The sequence below is a fragment of the Diabrotica undecimpunctata genome, chromosome 8, assembly GCF_040954645.1.
Source record: "Diabrotica undecimpunctata isolate CICGRU chromosome 8, icDiaUnde3, whole genome shotgun sequence".
Taxonomy (NCBI): domain Eukaryota; kingdom Metazoa; phylum Arthropoda; class Insecta; order Coleoptera; family Chrysomelidae; genus Diabrotica; species Diabrotica undecimpunctata.
In genome coordinates this window covers 130180666-130203930 of record NC_092810.1, presented here as the reverse complement: position 1 = coordinate 130203930, position 23265 = coordinate 130180666, and the positions used below count along the sequence as shown (strand labels likewise).

General features: G+C 32.8%; 1 protein-coding gene across 1 annotated transcript; it reads left to right on the top strand.

Annotated features, from left to right (window-relative positions):
* The first annotated feature begins 390 nt into the window (after nucleotides 1-390).
* LOC140448569 (uncharacterized) lies at nucleotides 391-22307 on the top strand. Its single transcript, XM_072541653.1, has 6 exons — nucleotides 391-541; nucleotides 4768-4982; nucleotides 6144-6279; nucleotides 9093-9202; nucleotides 11502-11719; nucleotides 22193-22307. The coding sequence occupies exons 1-5, from the start codon at nucleotides 499-501 to the stop codon at nucleotides 11667-11669; spliced, it is 672 nt and encodes a 223-aa protein (XP_072397754.1). The 5' UTR covers nucleotides 391-498; the 3' UTR covers nucleotides 11670-11719; nucleotides 22193-22307.
* The last annotated feature ends 958 nt before the right edge of the window (nucleotides 22308-23265 follow it).

Genomic DNA, 23265 nt, shown 5'->3' with positions numbered 1-23265 from the left:
CCAAGGTCTTTGACGTGATTCTGAAGGAGTTTTTAGATTAGGAACCCAGCACTGTCGAAAATGTTTACCTCCGGTCTGTGTTTGCAGATTCGAGACCCAGTGAAAAATAGGAAGGGTTTGATGTCATTTTAAGCATACAAAGTGTAAATATGTATATAGCAGGTCTATTGAAGTACCAAGGACTAGTACTAGTAATAGTGCTATTAAGCGAATTCCCTGCAGTATGATTGGTATAGAATTGGGGACTTCTAGAATAACCTGATTATACCGTGGTTCATCTTTAAATGTTAAAATCGTCAAAATAGAGAAATTTTAATTATCTTATTATTACTAACTAGCTGATATTCTTAACAAATATATTGCTTCATTGGCCCAATAAATTTATTTAAATGTAATCATTTTCCAAATATTTGATAGTAGGTAATTAACAAAAATGATAAATTCAATAATATCGACAATATTTCTTTTGTATAGTGTACAGCTCGTCAGTTTTAAAAAATGTTGAAATACGTCTGTGGAATTGTTATCGTACTTTTATCAAGTAAGCCTATTTATATTTACTTATTATTTAGTAAAAGGAAATGTGTGGCCAAATCAAGAAATTTTCCACATCGTTGTTTTGATCTAAAATAATGAAAAGGTTAATGCGAGAGAATTATAAAAGTAAAATGTAATGGCATGTTTTGCATGGTATTGTCAACTTTTGGTTTAAATATCAAGAGGTGATTTTTTAGGACGCAGTATATTTGGCCCACGAGACAAAGAAAATTTTTTGATTTACTGTCAGGCTTTCGAATTTATTTTTAAATTCTTTTCATAACATCTCTGACAATAAGTATAAAAATTATGTAGTTATAATTATTAGATTTTAAACTTCCTAGTGGTTAGATTGAAAATGAGCTTGACTTTAACGCACAATCACACACTTATTAAAATTTTTAAAGAAATTTGTCTTTAAATTATATTATTGTCATGTTTGGCTAATTAACATACATAATATGAATAGTATATACAGTTCATTTATGTGGAAAAAAAAACACCAATATTAATAGTTTTTATTATTAATTTGCTTGTCGATGAAAAATAAATTAGTCCAGTCCATTTATCTCAAGCATATATCAATTTTTCTAATTTTGGGATGTCGATAAAAAATGAGATTATGATGTTATGCCAATTGTTTGTTGATATGTTAATATGTAACAATAAATAATGTTAGTTAATTTGTAAATATTCAATTTTCTATTTATATATTTTTTATTTTTCTGTATATGTGTAATTTCTAAAAATAACCGCTTCTGTTCATTTTTCTGCCATCTAGAATTGAAGCTTGTGAAAAATTAAATGTGTGATTTAGATTGATGGAGTGGTCGGCTAATGCACAAGCTTGTGATTTGTTCGTTTTTATATCACTTTTGTGAGAAAACATTCTGCTGTGTAATGTACGAGAAGTTTCTCCTATGTAAACTCTATACAGTCTTTACTTAAGGTATTTGATGCACTACTTTGGAACTTTCCTTGGTAATTAGAGGATCTTTAGTTTAAGTGTATAAATGTGCTAAAGTTTTAACGTTTCTAGTGGCAATTTTTATGTTTCTTTAATTCTTTAAATAATTTGAGAAGTTTCGGTGTTAAGAATGGAATCTAAGGTGAAAAACCAAAAGTTTGTGGTAGTTGTTAGTTGTTGGTACTAAGATATTAACTTTCGGGCTATTGTTCATTTCTTGGCTTGCCGTTTTCACTGTGATTTGTTTGTTATTGTTGGTATTGTAATGTGATGGACGCTAGTACTAAAAATTAATTTATTAAGTAAGTATATCTACAGGATAAGAGTTTTCCATTAGTATGTTTCTTAGTCCCTTTAAACTACGTTCTCTATATGTTGGATGATTTATTGTAGTTAGTCTACTTTTTAGTTACTAGATTAAATTTATTTTAATTCTTGTAGGAGGTTCCCAATAGTAATTTATAAATCTATTACTAGAAATCGGTTTTTCATAACATTTCATTTTGAATCTATTGTCATGTGTGCGATGAACTCATATCTAGAAAAGGGAGAATCTTCTTTTGATACCTTTCTACAGTAAATTGTAATTAGCTACATTGGTTGTTAAAGACATTTAAGACCTCAGTTATTTTGTTATTGAGTACTGCTAGGATCAAATCATCTACAAAACGTTCAACAAATGGAATATGAAAAGGTATTATTTTTAAATATTCCTCATGAGATCATCAAGAGAATAATTGCAAATGATTGGTGATAATGAGCTTTCCATAGGAGTGCCTGTAATGTGAATGTTTGTCTGTAATAACTGTCATTACATATGTGCTATTATTGTGAGCCAAATAGACTTCATCCTCAAGAATCAATATTTGATATTTAAATTAAGAGTCAAAAATACCACCATCTTGTATCTTACAAATTAGGTTTTTAAAAACATAGCGCCGATTGAAAGATTTGGTTTTTTAAGAAAAGGTAAATAAACGACAAGAAATAATTGATAAAATTATTGATTCTTGTAACATTAGAAATGATCCCTTAACTCTCAGAAGGTCAAATAGACATTTGTGATCCCTTATAACTCAGGTTGTTAAATAGGCAAACCTGTGGATTTCATTAAAAAAATTGCTATAAATCTCAAAAATTTTATCTTTGGTTTCCTTGCGTACTGCTCGTTTTATTTGTCTCTTAAGTTCTTTTACGTAATTGTATGCAATTCTTGTCTATTTTTAAATTTCATTAAAAATATAAATTGCAAATTTTTTTTAAATAGTAAACACTTAAGACAGCAGTTAGCAACTAATTTGGTGAATATACACCTTCATGGTTTGGTTTGTACCGGTAAATATCTTAATTTTAAATAATAATATTTTAACCATATTATTAGGTCAAAAAAATTTTTTTTTGTATAATATTAATGATATGAATGTTAAAACAGCTGGCATATCTATTATAATCTTATTTTTACTTTATTACTAGCTGACCTGGTGAACTATGTACCGCCTTAGAATAATTAAATAATTTATGAAGTTTCGTAACTAAAAATTTATAGACAACCAAAAAAATATTTAAAATTATTCTGTACGAAAAAAGTTTAATCAATTTGAAAACTAATCACGACCATTAAGTACTTACTTCCTCTGTCACCGAAAGTGGACTACACCTTTTCTACCGTTATATAAGTAGCAGTCCTTTCTACATCTCAGCGACAATTGATTCAGTAAAATTAGTCTCAAACTTAAGAGCGTTTTTTGACTCCAAAATGTCCTATTATTCTGCAAAAAAACATCTTCTGTTTTTATTTCAATATTCCTGTTAAAGATTTTTCAGTATACTTAATATTTGGGATAAAATAAGTTTTTGGTTATCAGCTTTAGTGACTTCCTCACGTTCTCGAAGGTAAGATCCAGTCAAGATGGCCTGCATTTGGTTGAAAAAATCTAAGGGTGGTGTTTTTACCCTCGGAATATCAAATTCTAATTCTGTTCTTGATTTTTTTTTGTATTATTATTCGGAAAATGTGTAGTTACGTACACTATATGTTTTTGTATTATGTGTTGCATATGTATAGTATAATTGTAGATGACATGTCGTCTGCGACTCCTTTAAACCGCTTGTTTCTTTTGTCTTCTTCTTCTTCTTCTTCGTGCAACTAGGATTACTCCTGTTTGTCTGCCTCTTATTCTGTTTCAGTTGTTGTTGACTGTACATTATCTTTCCACCTTTTTGGCGGCCTTCCAACGTGTCTTCTGCTATACGGTTTGTTGTTTTTACAGATGTTCGCTAATCTATCTGGTCCCATTCGGTTTACATGTTCGTTCCAGTTTTTTTGTTCTTGTTTTTATCCACCTGTTAATATTTTGAATTTTGCACTGTTCGCGTATACTTCTGTTGGTTTGTCTGTCTCTTAATGATATGCCTGCTATTGATCTTAATACTTTCATTTCGATATTGTTGATTTATTGTTTCGTCTTTCTTGTATCGGTCCTTGCCTCTGCTACATATGCTAGGATTGGTCTTACTGTTGTCTTGTATACTTTAATTTTGCTTTCCGTGATCAGATATTTGTTTCTTCATATGGATGCTCGAAGGCAACCACTTACTCTTGCCGCTTTTGATGCTTGCGTTGTGGTCTCTGTTCTTATATCCCTTTTACTAGTGATCTTTACTCCTAGGTAATTGAATTTCATTACTTGTTCTACAATTTTGCCGTCTATGTCTAGTTTGCATCTACGCGGCTCTTTATTGATCACTATACATTTAGTTTTTTCTACTGATATTCTCATATTAAGTTTGTTAATTTCATTAATTGTTCTTATTATCTGATGGTCTATTTGTTCAGCTTGTAATAAATTTAGGATGTCATTTCGCTTCACTCTGTCAAAAGCACTTTTTAAATCTACAAAGCACATGTATGCTGGTTTTCCATATTCAATATACTGCTCTATTAATTTTCTGATAATAAAAATTGCGTCTATTGTGCTGCGGTTCTTCCGGAAGCTTTGTTGTTCATCTGCCGTGTTTGCTTTTTCCTCAATTTTATCTTTTATGACTGCCGTTAACAATTTTAATGTGCTACTCATCAGACTAATGCCTTTATAATTTTCAGGATTTCTTGAGTCTCCCTTTTTAAGTATGGGTAGCAGGAGACTTTCCTATCATTCCGCTGGTACTACTCCGGTATTTATTATATCGACGAATAATTTTATATAATAATAAACCAAATAATTAATTTATTTAGACTACTTTTAACGTAATTACAATTTTAGGTGCCAATTGTAAAGCTGATGACGATTACACCGTTAAAATAAAAGTGCCAAGATATATAAAAGTAGGAGACAATGTTACGCTTAATTGTGACTACCGTCCAGATAATAACATCTATACTGTGAAGTGGTATATGGGACAGTATGAATTTTTTCGATTTACTCCAAACGAAGTTCCGCCAGTAAAAGTATTTCCACTAAACGGAATATCAGTTGATGTATGTATAACCCTATATATTAAGCTACAGTTATTACTTATTTTAACGAAATAAAGGTAGGTAGAAAATAACTATTGAATAAAATTTGGTACATGGATTGAGAAAAAGAATGATGTTTTTGAGTGACAGACATACGTATGCCATTTCTTATTAACAATAATTTAAATATTACATAGTATCTATAGTAGGCACGTAATTTCGTTTGAAAATTTACGGGAACAAGAGCGAGTAAGACACTAGCAAATTGGCAACAATGTTATTGTAACTATTGTGATATTCTACAGCACAGTAGCTAAGATATATAATTTTAAATTAAATAAAAGTAATTTTTTTGAAAAAATTTGATTTTAAGTGTAAATGGTACCATCGCATGTCCTCAAATTATGTGGGTATTTTCATCAAGTGCTATAGTCCGTGGACTAGTGAGCACTCTGATGCGCATCTCCCACATTCTAATCCTTCCTATTTCAGGTCAGGCAGGTTAGTCCTTTACAGGCTCTCCTAGAGTCACCTGCACACTGGGGTTCCGATTCATCTAGCACTTCCAGACTCTGAGGCTGAGATATTCTGCAAACTACAATTGGTGTTTTTATTTAATTTTTATAGAATAGTCCATAGCCAAAGATGGACTAAGCAGAGGATTCTTCACCCGCGATTGTCGAAGTCCTATGCAGAGCGAACAAGGATGCTATGGCGGTTCGACCCCGAGACGACAGTATCAGTAGAATATATTTCTATATATTGTATTTTACCACAAAGTTTCGTTTTCTATACAATTTAATTAAAAATGTTGGTGTTATCAACTTCTGTAATATATCTACGTAGTGATAACAGAATCGTCTATGTACGTTTTGTTTTTTACACTTACTTAATATCTTATTAATTTTAAGGAATCTTTAAAACTCTTGTTTTTAGTCTAAATTAAAAAGTTAAGTGAACAAAAAATTGTAGTAAAGTAGTTATTCACTTTATCTAAAGCTACTTGATTCTAGTTTAAATTGCAAATTAACTGTTTGTCCATACCATCTTGTTCTTTGTTCTTTAATATTTTTGGTTTGATATGGATCTATTCTTTATTCTAGTTCTTGTTTTTTAGTCAATGGGCTAAATAAATATTTTACTGCATGAAAACTAAAGATTATTTGTTCTTTCAAATTTTAGATTAACAACAGCTCAGGTAACAAATTAGTCTTGAAAAATCTAGAAAGAAAAGCTACAGGAAGATATGTATGCGAGGTAGCTTGGGAGGCGCCATTATTTAAAACTGCTATGAGATCACAACTGATGTATATAATTGGTAAGTGTACAAGAATAAGTTTTATCTAATTGACCTTTATCCTAATAAGGTTTCTACAATCTACGTGTGAAACGTTACTATCATATGAACATAATTTATCACTCGTAATGATAATACGTAAATTACAATGTTTTGTGATTACCTTTTTGATAAAATTGAAAGAAAAACTAATGACTTATTAGAACAAGGCATTTTCAATTACGTAGAGTTGTACAATTCGATGATATTCGTTAGCATAGAGGACCTTCTTCTTCTTTTTTATTTTGATGTCCATAAACAAAGTCCTGGAGGAACTGTCTAATAAAATCCAGCTATGCCCTCTCATCGGATCATACATACGTTATTAGGATCAAGATTACCACAGTTATAAACAACCTACCTCCTCCTCGATTCAAGTCAAAAAAACACTAACTAGGCAAATTTTTAATCATACCTAGAGAAAAACGCTAGTATTACCTTTGTGAAAAAAGTAGCATAGAAATCTACACCACGGACTCAACACAAACCAACACATATCACAAATTCTCCCCTGTACATTATCCGCACCCACTCATATCTGCAAAACGTCGTACCATGAGAACCTGACAAAGGTCTAGAAATTACATACATCAACATAAATATATAGAATAGACTACGTATGCAACTTGAAGTAGCCATTAAAGCTGCAAACCTCTGTAACCTTCAGACATTACATAACAAACCGTACAGAAAATGACCAGACATTCTAGAAGTCGACTAAGAAGCTTAAGAAATCATACACAACTATCCCTTTCATTCGTAAACCAAACGAAATGAGCCGTTCAACAAAGAAAAAGCGAACGTCTTTGTTCAACTTCTAAAAAGCGTATTTCAAACCGAAGCCAACAACCTCTGATAAAGGAGTGAAAGAACTAAAAAGCACATGATGTCAAATTTCCCTTTCGATCAAGAATTTTAATCTTACAGAAGTCAAGAATGGCTGCTACAGAGAATACACGCAGATTATGAATTGCTAACATTAATACCAAAACATCAATTTGATTTTCGGGAAAAACACTTTACTACCCAACAATTTCATCGAACGATAAATGAAATATCAAAAAGTCTTAAAGGAAAGAAATATTAAAAAATCTATATTTTTAGACATCTCTCAAGCGTTTGACAAAGTCTGGCACGGAGGTTTGCTTTACAAAATAAAAATTGCACTATCCAGTAACTATTTCCCCCTAGTAAAATGCTATATATCAAATAATCCTTTAATTTTAATCCAACGAAATTTAACGGCTTGTAGGTATGTTAATTTGGTTCTAGAATCTCTGCAAAGCTTAGTGACCAACAATCCAACCTATGTCCTATCAACTCCGGAGTCCTGCAAGATAGTGTAGTCGGCCGCTGCTTTTTTTAATCTACAAAGCCGATATACCAGAGACTCATAATACTAAAATTGCTTTGTTTACTGACTACGTAGCAATACTAGCTGTAAACATAGATCCCGTACAAGTAAAGACTCACTCAAAGACCTGCAATACCATTTGGACATGTGATGGTACACAAAATGACGAACAAAAGTAAACAAAAAAAATCAATTCAAATAATATTTACCAACCGTCACAACTTTTGTTGTGGTATGTGGTTTTATTTTTTAAGAGCAGCTAACACTAGCTGTGCGACGATTTGTGCATTATCCTCGCTAGCTCTAATTGTTCTGTTAAGCATATCCCACAAATTCTTTATAGAGTTTCATGTAAGCAAGCAATCCACTCCATAATAGTGATATATTCTGCTTCACGGAAGCCTATAGTCACGTTGCTGGTATGTGGAAGTACATTATCATGTATGAAAATTAAATTTTCTTCCATTGTACCTTTTCAAAGCCTAACTACAGTTTTCAGAACCAAATCAACATACCTGCGCGCTGTTTAAGTTGGTTGGATTAAAATTAAAGGAGTTTTTTTACCGATCATAATTTCTTCTCAGTACATAACACTATCTCTTTTATATTTGTGAACAGGTATGGCAGTTTTCGTTCTTGCTTGTCATCCTCGCCCTTTAGTATACGAATTTCTTGGTCATCTGATTTTTCACAAATCCTGTTTCCTTCGGAATATAGCGCGCTGTTTGGGTAACACGAGAACCTGTAATTGTCCAATGCTGTATAGTCCTTGGGCACGAGGACTTTTTATCATCATCATTTTAACTGAAACATTTACACCTGCAGCTTTCTTGGAGGTTGAAAGTTGCATTTGGAGCTGTGGGAGAGATAGTGTTGAGTCCCTTTTGGCTACTTTTACAATGAAACAATCGTGACAAGCCATTGATACTTTTTATCGACTTTGTCTTGGTCTATTCTTAAACGTTTCTAATTTCAGATAACTAGCATAGGTTTTTGACACAACGCTCTGCATTATACTTAGTACTGCAACTATGTCCTTCTAAGACATTACTTACTGCACAAAACCAATAATCTTTCCCCTTTGCACATCCAATAACAATACATAAGGTATATTTTCGTTTTTGAACGCAAAAGTTAGTTTATGTATTTCCGTTTAATTTAAAACCAAAGCAACATAATCTATAACGTACCGAGCTGTGCTACCTGATTGTTTTATTGGTTTATCTATTTTCCATAAAACCGTTTTTCTTGGTAGCAGCAATAAGTTTTTTCAAAAGAAATAAATATTGGTTTAAAATACATATGATTCTATATAAGTTTGGATATGTGTATATGTGTTAGTATTTATGTATTAGTATATACGTATACTGTTCTGGATTTGTACATCTAAGTAATTTTAATTTTTGTAGTCAAATACTTTTTAAATTTTATATTATTTTAGAGAAACCGGAGGGTGAAGTGGTTCTAACAGTAGATAATGAAAAAGCTAATTGTACTACGCCTCCAATACAACCACGTCCAAACATTATATGGTTTCTCAATGGAGTCCAGGTAAGTAAATTACTCAGATCAGAAGATATTAAATTATTACTATCGAATTGATACAAATTTTGGGTAAAAAGTTAATTTCACGCGCAGAGAATTGAAATGACATTCAAAATCGCCTGTCGCTTCAAGCGTTGTTTCTTAGAGAACGGTTCATTCTACAAAAAAAAGTGAAAATAAACATTTTTGTTTAAAATTACACCTACATTTCTTGTTTAAAACAGGTTTTCCACTGTGTACAGATTCTTTTGGCAAATCTATGTTTTCCGTCTTTCCCCCTACAAGGAATGGTTTAGAAGGAATCCCAAGAGTAGAAGTGGCAAACTTTTTGCATCTGGCAATCTTTTTGGGGATCCAAAACTAACATTTTCAGCAAAATTCAGCTTTTTCGTATGGTTTTTAGATGTTCGGTAGCATTTTCGTCTTTGACGACTGGAGTTATTTGAAAATTTAGTTAATTTTATTTGTTTTAACTTTTGTTTAATTTCTATGTTGTTGTACTTTCCCCTTTTAAGACTTGATCCCAGACATCCATTTAAAACTATCGCTTCATAAAGTACCGAGAATATTTTTGCCTTGAAAAGATGAATTCTAATAGTGGTATAGAATATCTTCAAATATTAAATACATTTTTTACGATAAGTAATTAATTTTAGATGTTTTCACAAAAGGTAAAAATTACCAGCTCTATTATATAATTTATACACTCATGGACAAAAATATCGAATATTTTGGAATTTTCCAATTTTTTTTGTAGTCACTATTATTTCAAAATAATTTTAGATTACTGATAATACTCATATATTAGGCCTAACTGGTACCTAACTGGTTTAAAATATTTTGATGTTTATTTTGACGTTTATTCAGTGGTTAGTGTCATTCGTACATTTTATCATAAAAAACCTTCTTCACGTAAAGAAAAAATCATACTAATTCGGTTATTTTTAGTTTGATTTATTAAGTTTAATTAAATATTGTTTTGATTTAACTAAGTTTAAAACAAGTATGCCAGCAATTCGACACTGCGATGAAGCCCAAGTAGCACATATTGTAATTTTGTACGAGGAAAGATATGCACAAAAAGGTATCGCACGACGTCTCAGCAGAACTGAATCTATAGTTTCGAATACTTTAAAAAGGTATCGCGAAACAGGAAATTTTGTACGAAGGCCTGGTCAAGAACGCCCAAGGCGCACAACCGCAATTAATGACCGTTTTTGGTTCTTAATTCTACAAGAAATCGTTCATTGACATCGATGCACCTCATAAATAAGCTATTAAATGTTAGAAAATTTAATGTAAGTTCACAAACAGTTAGACGAAGATCAAAAGAAGCAAACTTAAAGCCCAGACGCCCCGCCAAAGTTCCACGTCGTCTCCAAAATTATAAAGCTCGTCGTTTGGAATTTGCAAGAACACATATTTAGTGGAATATCGACAATTTTCACTGATCAGACCAGAATTCTATTATGGAAGCCAGATGGTCAAAACTACGTCTACAGAAGAGTTGGAGAACGATTCGCCAGCTTAAATCTCACCCAGACCGTTAGTTTTGGAGTTGATGGTATAATTCTTTGGGAAGGTATGAGTTGGAAGGTACGTACTGCACTTGTGGAAGTGATTGGACAGATGACTGGTAATTTTTGCGATTAAAACATCCTGCAAGATCATGTTTTGTCATATGTTGGTTACATTGGATATAAAGGATTCACGTTAATGCACGATAATGCTCGACCACATGCCGCTGCCATAGTGAGTAATTATCTTGATAAGGTCCAAATTCGAAGATTGGATTTGCCACCGTTTAGCTTAAACTTAAATCCAATAGAGCACATGTGGTATCACCTAAAACGCAGCATACGACAAAGAAATCCCCTTCAAAATACGATAGAGCAGCTTCGGCTTGCTGCACAGGATGAATGGAATGCAATTTCCCAAGGATATGTTCAACATTTACTTGCAAGCATGCTGAGAAAGATGCAAGCAGTAATAAGAGCTAGAGGGGGGAATACTTGTTACTGATCAGGCACTTCTTTCAGTTAAAATGACTAAGTTTATCATTTAAGTTTAGAGTAAAATAACCTTATTTACTTAATATTAAACATTTATTTTTTTCGCAATTTTCTTCGCATAAAAACTTAAAATTGTTTATTAAACATTATTAAAATAAACTCTATTTTACAATAAACGACTTGATTGAACAGAATTTATTTTGAAAAAAACAAAAATTAGAAAATTCCAAAATATTCGATATTTTTGTCCATGAGTGTATAATAAATTCCTATAAAAGCATGTTTGTTTCTAGAATTCTGGGGGTACTCCACCAAGAACTCAACAAAATGATCGAGATTTAAAAAATTTTAGCTCTTTGTTTACCCTTAAAGGTGGTAAGGAAACCTACGACAATGCAAACTTGACATGTGTAGTTCAAATTGGAGATATCTACAAAGCACAAAAGTCAATAATATTGTAAAATAGTAATAAAAGAACGTACTTAAAATTCGGAAGAACAGTCTGTTGTTGGTGAGTATAAAATTGATTTTTTAGTAGTGATGCTAATAATTTCAGAATTAAATCTAACACAGAGAAATTTTAAGTTTAAATTCTAAATATTGAGTCAGACAAAAGAGTATATTGTATATATGTTATATACAGGTTATTCACAATAAATGTATAAGTTATAAAGTGTTATGTGTACGTAAACAAAAGTGACCTCTTTTATCACACACTATATTAGAACTGACTGGCCTACATTAAAAAGGGTTTTAAAAAATTCACATTTTTTTTAATTTTTAAAAATTACAAAAGAGAAAAAGAGTTTTTAAAACCGTCTAAGGTATGTTAAATAGATGAATAAAAATATTAATATAAAACTTACAGCTACTTGTTAAAAATCCAAATCAGATTCAGAAGATGAACTTTCAGAACCAAGATTTATAATAACTGGCTCGATCATTTTATCAGTAATATTGTCCAGCTTCCACATTTTTTCCTCTTCTTTAATAGTGTGATTTACTGCCTTTTCCCAGTTTTCAGGTTTTACATTATTTACGGCCTCCAAAAACAACTGTTTAACATCATGAATTTTAAAAGTGGTATTTTTTCTTGAAACTTCACTCTTTATCTGTGCCCATACCAGTTCAATCGGGTTTAATTCACAATGATATGGTGGAGATCTAAGTACTGTCATTCCACGATTTTTGGCAATTTCATCAATTTCGTATTTTTTAAATTTTTCTTTATGAAGGGCACACAACGAATAAAGTTCCTTTCTTATAGATCCGGGATGGTACGTTATATTTTTTAAACTCAGCCAATTCTGCAAGTCTTTTTTTAACCACTTGGTTGTGGGCAGTCCTTCTATAAGTCTGGAGTGATAACTTGCATTATCCATTACTATTACACAGTTCTTAGGAAGAAGATCTATCATTTGTTCGAACCATTCTTGAAAGACATCAGCGTTCATGTCTTCATGGTAGTCACCGGTACGAGTTGATTCAAAAGTTAATAAACCACCTTCAACAAAACCGTCTGAACTGCCAATGTATACTATTATCAGCCTGCGTCCCTTTCCTGATGGTGGGTTTAAACTAGGGATGGGAAAAACCTACCGGTTTTAACCGAAAACCGGTTTTTTTACTTCGCAATAACCGGTTTTATCGGTTGTTTTTTTGTCCCAGTTATAACCGGTTTTTTATTTTTAAAGTAAAAACCGGTTATTAGGTTTTTACCGTGATTAGGATTAGGTTAGGTATTATTTTGGATACCAATCATAATTATTATTCACAAGTAATTATTCCATAAAAACCCTAATTCAAATTTTATTTTATTTTATAAAACAGAAACAAACTGAAAGTGCAAACTGCAAACATCAGTCAGAAACAATTAAGTTTTGTTATAATATTTCGTTGAAAGGGTATTTGTAGTCGTAATATTTACATAAGAAGCGATCTGGTACATCATCTATTTTTTACACTTGACTCTTGACATTGAACGTGGGAGAATGGTTTTTTCTGATTACCAAAAATAATGTTCTGACTATGAATATCGAATTACCGATTACGAATACGAATCTCCAAGGATTTCTGTACGTTTTAAAAACGATACACCCATACAGGAGGTATTAAATGAGTTAAAATGTATCTGTTATACAAATATACAAACGTGTTAAAAATAATACATGATAAATTTTTTTTGATGGTAGTACAAATAAAAGATGAATTGCATTATCCAATTTATTTTTAAGTAAAATATTTATGTTAATATTATTTTTTTTAAATCCCATTTGAAAGAGTCTGAGAAATTTTTTATAAGTTGAAATGGTTGGGGTGGGGAATTTTTTGGGTTTGGGAGGGGAGGAAAATTGGTGGGTATTTTAGAAGATTATATTTTTAAATGGTAAATTAAATTTGCATCATTAATTAAATACAATAATTGCATATTATATTCTACTCTCATAATATATTCAATGACAATAGAACCCGAATTATTTTAGCGCTCTCTGTTGAGCAGTAGTATAATAATTTTGGTTTACTGTTCTCTACATCTGACTACTGAAATTTTATCGCCTTTCGATGAGGCCACAAAGGGAATCTCGGATTCCCAGTACATTACTGCTAGCCATGTTATCCCCCTATGTCTATTATCGAAAGATCTTTAAAAAACCTCAAGCCAAACCTTAGTACAGTTCAAAAGTTATGCCAAAAGCTTATAACTAGCCTTTAAGAGAGGGGCACTAAGCTTTTACGAAATCCCCTGCTTTGCCATGCTACAATTACGGACCCGAGGTTCAAAAAACTATATCTGAATCTGTCTATGGCGGAGATAGTCACATCCAATTTAGGCTCGTAAGTTAGGACGTATCTTACCGAAATCGAAAAACTTTCTCCTTCCTGCTCCTTCCAGAATGAAGAAGCTAAAGTGAGTTTAAAATCAAACCCTCTTTGGTCTTCACACGATCTGGAGTTGGTGAACAGTGGTTCCAGTTCTGATTGACTCTATATCTGCAGCAGCCTTTGCTGCCGAGATTAAGTGATCCGTTTTCATTCTAGGAGCAGACCAGAACCTGTATGCCAGGCTTGGCTTTTATAGCTAAAAAATACATGCCGTTGGTTGGAAGTTCGGTGGAATAAGAGAGACTGGTGTCATCATTGAATGATATTGTGTTAGATGAAAGAAGCCGCTTAACCGACCAACATATATATGAACGAGTTTTTCTTAATAGGCTTCATGAAAAATACTGGCCAACATAATGCTAAATCCATTTCATATAATATAACCTATTTTTGTAACCTTCTAACCTAAACTTTTTTACTTCAAATATTACGTCATTCTACTTATATTATACTTTTATTGTATATTATTGTAATATGTATATATTAATCTTACGCTATATTATATTTAATAATAATCAATAAATATATAATAATAATAAAATAATAAATAAATATAATAATTAATAGAATAAAATGGTTTTATTAAAAATTGTGTTTTATGTATATTTATATTGATGTTCTTTCGATAGTACTAATTTTGGTTATATTGATATCGAGTCGAATGTAGTATCGCAAACTAAAGTGCATTGTAAATGTAACTTTGTAACCTATTTTATTAAAAAAAACCGAAAACCGGTTTTTGTAAAAACCGGTTTTTTTGGCCGGTTATAACCGCCAGGTTAAACCGTAAGCAAAAAAAAACCGGTATAACCGAAAACCGGTGTTTTGTCAAAAACCGCCATCCCTAGTTTAAACCAGTAGATAAGTTATTTACAAAAGCGTGCCTTTGACTTGTAACAGTTTCATCCTGCCAAAATTTATTTGGTGTATGACCCTCGTTGATCCATGTTTCATCAAGATAAAATATTTTTCTTTTTTGGTTTCTCATTTCCTTTATGGTTCTTAGAAAATGTCTTCTCCATATGACAATATCGCTTCTTTCTAATAAAATAGACTTTCTGGGATTCTTTTTCCAGCGGAAGCCTATTTCTTTTAAAAGTTTCCATAACGTACTTCGACTCATTTCTGGGTAATCCTTATCATCTCGAACTGAGACAAGAACTTTATCCAATGTTGGAAATTCTTGTCTTCTTTAAAATTGTTGGAAGTCTTTCTTTAAAATGATATTCTATTTGAAATTTTGGTTTCCCTGGAGCATTACGTGGCATTTGAAAACTACCACATTTCTCTTCTTTAATAACTCTGTAAATCGTAGATTTCCCAACACCAAGTGTACTGCTAACTAACTCAACGGTCTCATCAACACTTTCACATAAACGTTTGTCTGTAAATGATTTAAAACAATTAAATATTAATGTTTTTTCATTAACTGTTAGAGGACCAATTTTTCGGCGTTTACACGGCACTTCCAAATTTTCCATAACACTAGTATACACAATAAACTGCACCTTGCAACTGAAGTACCTACTTTTATTGAACTGTTAAGAATTTTGAATACGCCACTTGGACCTTCCTATATACAAAATGGAAAAACCCACTATCACATTTTCTGTGGAATAAGTTTAGAAGGTAATTATCTAGTCAATTACTGTCGTAGATTCCTGGAATTAAAGAATTAAATGTTTGATTGTTGAAACCCTTACTTTGTGGAATGCACTCATTTCAGATAAAATAAAACGTTTTATTTTATCTAAAGAATTAAACTTTATTTTGCAAATAGGTAGGTACTTATTAAACTTTTATTGGTTATATATAACCAATAAAATAAACATCTTACATTTCTTGCAAATTCATTAGTACCTGTTAACCTCCATCACTCCGACACTGGCAACCTTATTTAGGGATTAGTAACCCTCACAACTATTGTATTCTATTCTGCTCCAACCTTTATACCTGGTGGTCATACTCAATTTAAAATTGTTTTCCTATATACTTCTGTAAACTTGTTGACAAATATCTGTTTTTCATTGAGTCACCCGTATCAACAGTTTAGGGATTTGCATACATAATTTATTGTTTTATTACTCTCTCATACATAAAAATACACTATAATATCGTCCAAATTACTTGGTGTTTAATTATAGACAACAACAATGGAAAAACACTGACAGAAATTGAAATATTTACTACATATATTTTACTTAAAGGTAGTATTACCCTTTTGAATGCTAAAAATGACACATTATTTGGAAATTAAACTTTTTTATCATGTTGTCCGCGTATAGTTTTCTTTTAACTAGTTGTTGACATTGTTTCAAAATATCGTTAATTACAAAAAGAAATAAAGTTACCCTTAACACCGATCCTTGAGATCTACATACATTATTTTCGCTAAAGGTCATTGCATACCATCAACGACATTCCTACGTCCTCGTATACGCTTAGAAATTTCATTGTAATAATCTAATAATTATTATTATTATTATTATCAAGATTTACGTGTACAGCTAAATTTCCCTCTAAGGGAATCTCTTGCCAGATACATACGGTATCGGAAAGCTTGAGCTTTGGTGAGACTCTTTCTATGTTATTGAGCCCTTGGTGACTTGGTACGCTGAAGTATCTCCCAAAAATTTTCGTACGCATCTGGACGTTGAGAGAAAAATAGCTTTTTGCGTGATTTTATAAGGATCTCGCTGTTTTATGTTTTCTAGGAGTTTCTTCGGACGAACTTCAGTAGTAGAGGGAAGAGAAGATACAGTCTGTGTACTTTCCATTCTCCATTATCTTCTCATTTGTATCCGAAGATCTCTATGTGTGGCAATCTAATTGTTGTATTTAACCCGCAGGTTATTGCTGTTAGGCACGGCCTGATCAATTAGTGTTGTTTGTCTAGTTAGTTTATTAAATAGTATGACATGCGGACTATGATCTCCTACTGGTTAGTCTGTGAGCACAGTGCAGTCCTAGTGTAGTTTGTAGTAGTCGTTTGAAAGTTTTTGTCAGGGATATATCGATAATAAGGAAGATGGTCGATTTAAAGATGTCCTAGTTTATAGGCTAGTTCTTGGTAACTAATCTTTTCTACTGAGTCATGGTGTTCGTTATACTCAGTCCCGACAAATGTCTGGCAGCCCCCGGTAAGATTTTGGATGGCTTCTTGGACTTGACATATATATCGGCATTTGTTATTTTGAACCTGAAGATCCTTGACAATAACTTGTTATAGAAAATGACGTCATCGAAGCAGTTAACGAATTTGTATACCTGGGAACGCTCGTCAATACTGAAAATGACACTACCGCAGAGATAAACCGCAGAATTTGCACGGCTAATAGATGCTATTTTGGGCTTAATCTCCTTTTTAAATCTACAGTTATATCAAGAAATACAAAAGTAAAACTCTACAAAACAATAATACGCCCAGTCCTAACATATGGTTCAGAAACCTGGACTTTAACAAAAAGTAATGAAAACATGTTAGGATGTTTCGAAAGAAAAATACTAAGGCGCATCTATGGAGCGGTAAATGAAAATGGTGTCTGGAGAAGACGATACAACTTCGAACTCTATAGGATATACCAGGAACCAGATATCGTAAAACACATAAAGATAGGACGTCTAAGGTGGGTAGGCCATGTTATGCGGATGGAGCAAACCGACCCAGCTAGAAAAACGCTCCTTGATAGACCTATTGGTCAAAGAAGAAGAGGAAGACCCAGAACAAGATTCCTAGATAACATCGATGAAGACATGAGAAATATGGAAATACGTGCTTGGCGGAGGAAGGCGATGGATAGGGACGACTGGAGAAAAATTCTTGGGGAGGCTAGGACCCACACAGGGTTGTAAAGCCAAAATGATGATGAGATCCTTGACAATATATATTTTATTAAATATTTAGTTAAAATACCCTGATCCTAATTGACAAATATGAAACTTTCTGTCTCAGAAAATATCTTTTCTGATGTCAACCGAGTAGGGGCTCTTCTGTACTTCACGGAAGACAGACTGGGCGGGGGATATCCTCAACATCGACACGGCACGTCCCATATGGCTGATAGGGAAAGTTCCTGCAGATATGCAGGACAGGTACGAATAAGGCATTGCCAAATAAGTACCCGCGGATCAACTGAGGATATGACATTAGGCAGCAGTAATGTCATTACTGGATTAAGGCTGTAGGAAGTAAAAATCCTGTAGGCTTAATTCCAGATACTCACAGGCGACACTCACATTATGAGTTAAGCGGCTGTGATACTGCGATCTTAGTTTTTTTGTCCTTGAGTTTGAGGAAATCGGCTTCGAAGGCGGAGGAACTAAGACTTTTAGTGAACGGCATAAGGATGCAGAAGGCAAGGAGAAACCACTGCATTAAAGACTTCTTGTAAGTATCTCTAGTACAATTATCATGGTGATAAAAAACTTTAAGATTCCGACTACTGATCATGAAAATCGGAATTCAAGATCCGGCAGGGAAGGTAAATCTAGCTCAAACCGTGAGGCCTTCCAGGTCGTTATCAAGAGAAATCCTCACGAACCAAACTACATTCTAGATGATGGATCTCTAAGAGTATTGCGAACAGCCATAAAGATAGGTACATGGAACGTTAGAACAATGTAAGAGGCGGGAAAAATCTATAATGCCATTCAAGAAATGGAAAGACTTTCGATTAATATCATGGGAATAAGCGAAATGCGCTGGACAAATACGGGATACCGAGTTATCAAAGATCACAAAATATTCTACTCAGGAAATCTTAAGAACGAACATATAAATGGAGTGGGCCTAATTATGAATAATAAAATCGCCAACTGTGTCAGTCACTTTGTACCTGTATCAGAAAGGATGCTCTTAGTTCAGCTAAATACAACTCCCATAAAAACAAACATTACTCAAGTATACGCTCCTACAGCGGACGCCCCAGAAGAAATCATAGAAGAATTTTACAATGACCTTACTAATATTGTCAAAAGGATTTGGAAAAACGAAATAATACTAATAATGGGAGACTTTAATGCCAAAGTTGGCAAAGGACAAAGTGGAAATTTAGTGGGATCCTTTGGTCTAGGGGAACGAAATGAACGCGGAGACCGTTTGATTGAATTTGCAACTGAAGAACAGCTCGTAGTGACAAACACCTTTTATGATCTTCCTCCAAGACGACTATATACGTGGAAATCTCCCCAGGATACTCCAGATCACACAGTACGAAATCAAATAGACTATATTCTTATTAACAAACGATTTAGAAACTCTATAACATCTGTTAAAGCGTACCCAGGATCCGACATAAATTCGGACCACAATCCACTTATCGCCAAAATGAAACTTAGTTTAAAGAAAGTTCAAAGACCAAAAATTATGAAGTACGATATTAACCAACTGAAAAATAAAACAGTAAAGGAAAAGGTACAAAAACGCCTAAACACTGGTATTACAACAAACACCAATTGCCAATCTGGACCATCATTTACAGTCGAAGAAGTAAAATATGCCATCAAAAGCACCAAAGATGGTAAAGCAGTAGGCCCTGATAATTTTCACTCAGAATTCTTAAAACTTATGGACTATGATGGCATAAAATGGTTGACAAATATATTTAACAGTATATATGATACGGGCGTGGTTCCCCAAGAGTGGTTAGTGTCAACTTTTATAAATCTTCCAAAAAAACCCAATTCGAGAAAGTGCGAAGACTATAGAATTATAAGCCTTATGAGCCATTTACTTAAAACATTTCTAAAGGTTATTCACAAAAGAATATATACAAAATGTGAGGAACAACTAACAAGAACACAATTCGGATTTCGTGATGCTCTGGGAACACGGGAGGCCCTTTTTGCTGTACAGGTGCTATTTTTGAGATGCAGGGATGTGAATTGTGACATATACGTATGCTTTATAGATTACCAGAAGGCATTTGACAGAGTAAAACATGACAAATTAATGACTCTAATGCAAGAAATTGGAATTGACAACAAAGATCTTAGAATTATCAGAAACATTTACTACAATCAAACGGCCAAAATCAAAATAGAAGACCAGTTAACTGATAAAATTGTAATAGAACGTGGAGTACGACAGGGCTGTATTTTGTCTCCATTGTTGTTCAACATTTATTCTGAATGGGTATTTAAGGAAGCTTTAGACGGTTGTGCGAAAGGAATACTAATAAACGGTGAATGGTTGAATAATATTAGATATGCAGATGACACTATAGTTTTTGCCGATAATCTGAATGACTTACAGATACTAACAAATCGCATAACAGAAGTCAGCAACAGATACGGACTAGCTCTTAACATAAAGAAAACCAAATTTATGACAATTAGTAAAAAACCAATACTAAACGCTCATCTTACAATCAACCAACAGAATATCGAAAGAGTCGAACAATATACATATTTAGGCACCAATTTAAATAGCCAATGGGACCACTCAACAGAAATTAAACAGCGAATAATAAAAGCAAAAGCAGCATTCGTTAGAATGAGAACCATTTTCAACAGTCGAGACATATCATTAAAAACAAAATGCCGTCTATTGAACTGCTACATATTCACAGTTCTGCTCTACGGAATGGAAGCATGGACACTGACTGTTGCATCTATGAATCGGCTCGAAGCTTTCGAAATGTGGTGTTATAGGCGCATCTTACGTATATCCTGGGTTGACAGAGTTACTAATGTGGAGGTCCTGCGTAGAATGGGGAAAGAATGTGAAATTCTCATGACCGTCAAAACTAAAAAGTTGGAATATCTAGGACATGTAATGAGAAATCAAGAACGTTACGGCCTTCTCCAGCTGATTCTCCAAGGGAAAGTAAATGGTAAGAGAGTACCGGGAAGAAGACGCATTTCCTGGCTTCAAAATTTACGAAAGTGGTATAACACGACTACCACTGAACTGTTCCGCGCTGCAATAAATAAAGTAAAGATAGCCGTGATGATCGCCAACATCCGGAACGGATAGGCACTTTAAGAAGAGAAGAAGATGTCAACCGATTGATATGTAGCCCATGCAGGGGTTTGCTTATCCAGGTGCCCATTTTTTTTTTAAAAGGCAGGTGATTTATGCTCATTTTTTGTTCCCTCAGTTTAAGCAGCCTTGTGACATCTAGTACGTAAATTGAGCGATTTAAAGTATATATCTCAGCCTGCTTTCGAAAATAAGTTCTTAGATTAGTAACCTGTTTATCGAGTTGCTCACCTATGTCCAATCTTGTCTTCCTCCAAATACCGCGATAATTTTATTCTTTCTAATCCACTTCATGGATGATATTTTTGTGTCTTTGTGAGAAATGTTTTCACTTTCCGCTGACGACTTTTTATAATAACTTATACACAATACCAAGTGAGTAGTTGAGCGCAGAATTTGCATTTAATATCCTAAAAAAATATTAAGATATAAGCGAATTATCTAGTTAGTTCAGTTTTAGTTTGTTTATGGTCAATAATAAGCTGAGAATGTAGGCTCATTTCTAGACAGAATCACAGTGGACTCAACAGTCTCCTTTAAAAAGTTTATTAAGATATCTTTAGTTTTGATATTTTTTTTACTAGATATTTGAAGGTGAATTTTTGTTTTTTACTTTGTCATTATATGCTTTAAAAAGGTATATACTATTAAAAGGAGAAGTAATGACGAAATAAAGCGAAGAACATCAATAGAAACAGACATACTTACATATATAGAACAAAAAAGACTAAAGTAGTGTGGACATGTAAGAAGAACTAGCGACAGCAGATGGATAAAGAGAATAACCTTTTGTAACCCATGGAACCCTTAACGTATCCTTTCTGTTGTGGCTCTTTATTATTATTTAGAACAAAGTATATTATTATTATTTTTAATAAATATTACTTTTTGTAGTATTCTACATATTTATATAGACAGTTGTCTAATAATCATAGGTAGTAAAAAGTTTTACATTGTTGTACTTTACAACTCCTAAAACCTTTAGCCTGAAAAATCTGTTATATTATGTAAAATATAAGTTGTTCCTTTATTCGCATTAAACTTAGTGGGAACTGTATACATTATTTTTAATACATGAATACACTTCACTTCAATATTTAATTATATTGTTATTTTTAGGAAATCCAATACTCATCGCTAGCGTGAATATATTTGCAGCAGTTTTGATTTATTGTTTATTGTAGATGTTAATGTTTGAATCTATATAAAAGTTTAATAAAATTTTAAAGGCAAATTATTTTTAACTAAACACACACACACAATATATATCGTCGACGAAACTCGAAACGAAGAATTTTAAGAAAAAAACAAAACAAAGACTATATTTATCACCGAGAAAAATATTTTAATCATATTACCATCCGTATAAACAAAAATTGCAGTAAAAAATTAAGGAGTACGCAAGATCCTTGTGAAAATGTCGACAGATCATACATCGGACAGACCAATCAAAGAATATAGGTTAGAAGAGAAGCTCCTTGAAATGAAATCAAAAGAAAAGAGAAAACGTCATTCCTAGCACAACGTGTAATAAACACAAAAAATCAAATAAACTTTAATAAAACTACAATGCTAGCTAACATTGAAAATAGGACCAAACGTGTAACCAGGGAAGCCATAAAAAATATCCAAAAAATTTAAATACAAGAGATGATGCCCAAAGACTCCCAACTGTATGGAAACTAATTCTACAATGTAGAAAATAAATCAGCGACAAAGACCTCGCCCATTTGCTTGCGCATAGGACCAATCAAAATAAGCCCTGCAAGGTATTTAGGCACAACATTCAGCTGCTGCTTGGAAATTTCTACACAGAGACAACAGTCCAAAAAATAACAATGGCCAGAGCTTCAATAAAATGACTCACAAGTAGAAGAAGTAAACTTCGCATGAAAACAAAACTAAGACTGATAAACAGTATCGTATTACCAATAATTATATATGCATCTCTCGCATGGGACATATAAGTAACAGCAATAAAAAGAAGATACAAACAGCACACAAAAACAGCCTCAGAGAAGCAGTAAATGTGCTTAGATACTTAGCTGAATAATGCCGCCTGTTTAAAGAACTGAATTAAATAAGGGTGCTAGATACAATCAAACCAAAAAGCCAGAACAAAATTTGCTGAGCTAGAAAACCACACAAACCCGATATTTCGAGAGATACTTAGGTATAATGTGTTCTATTGA

Coding starts and splice junctions, on each gene's coding strand:
- LOC140448569 (XM_072541653.1), top strand. CDS start 499: ATGTTGAAATACGTCTGTGGAATTGTTATCGTACTTTTATCAA. Junction 4,983..6,143: donor TAAACGGAATATCAGTTGAT/GTATGTATAACC, acceptor TTCAAATTTTAG/ATTAACAACAGCTCAGGTAA. Junction 9,203..11,501: donor GGTTTCTCAATGGAGTCCAG/GTAAGTAAATTA, acceptor GTTTGTTTCTAG/AATTCTGGGGGTACTCCACC.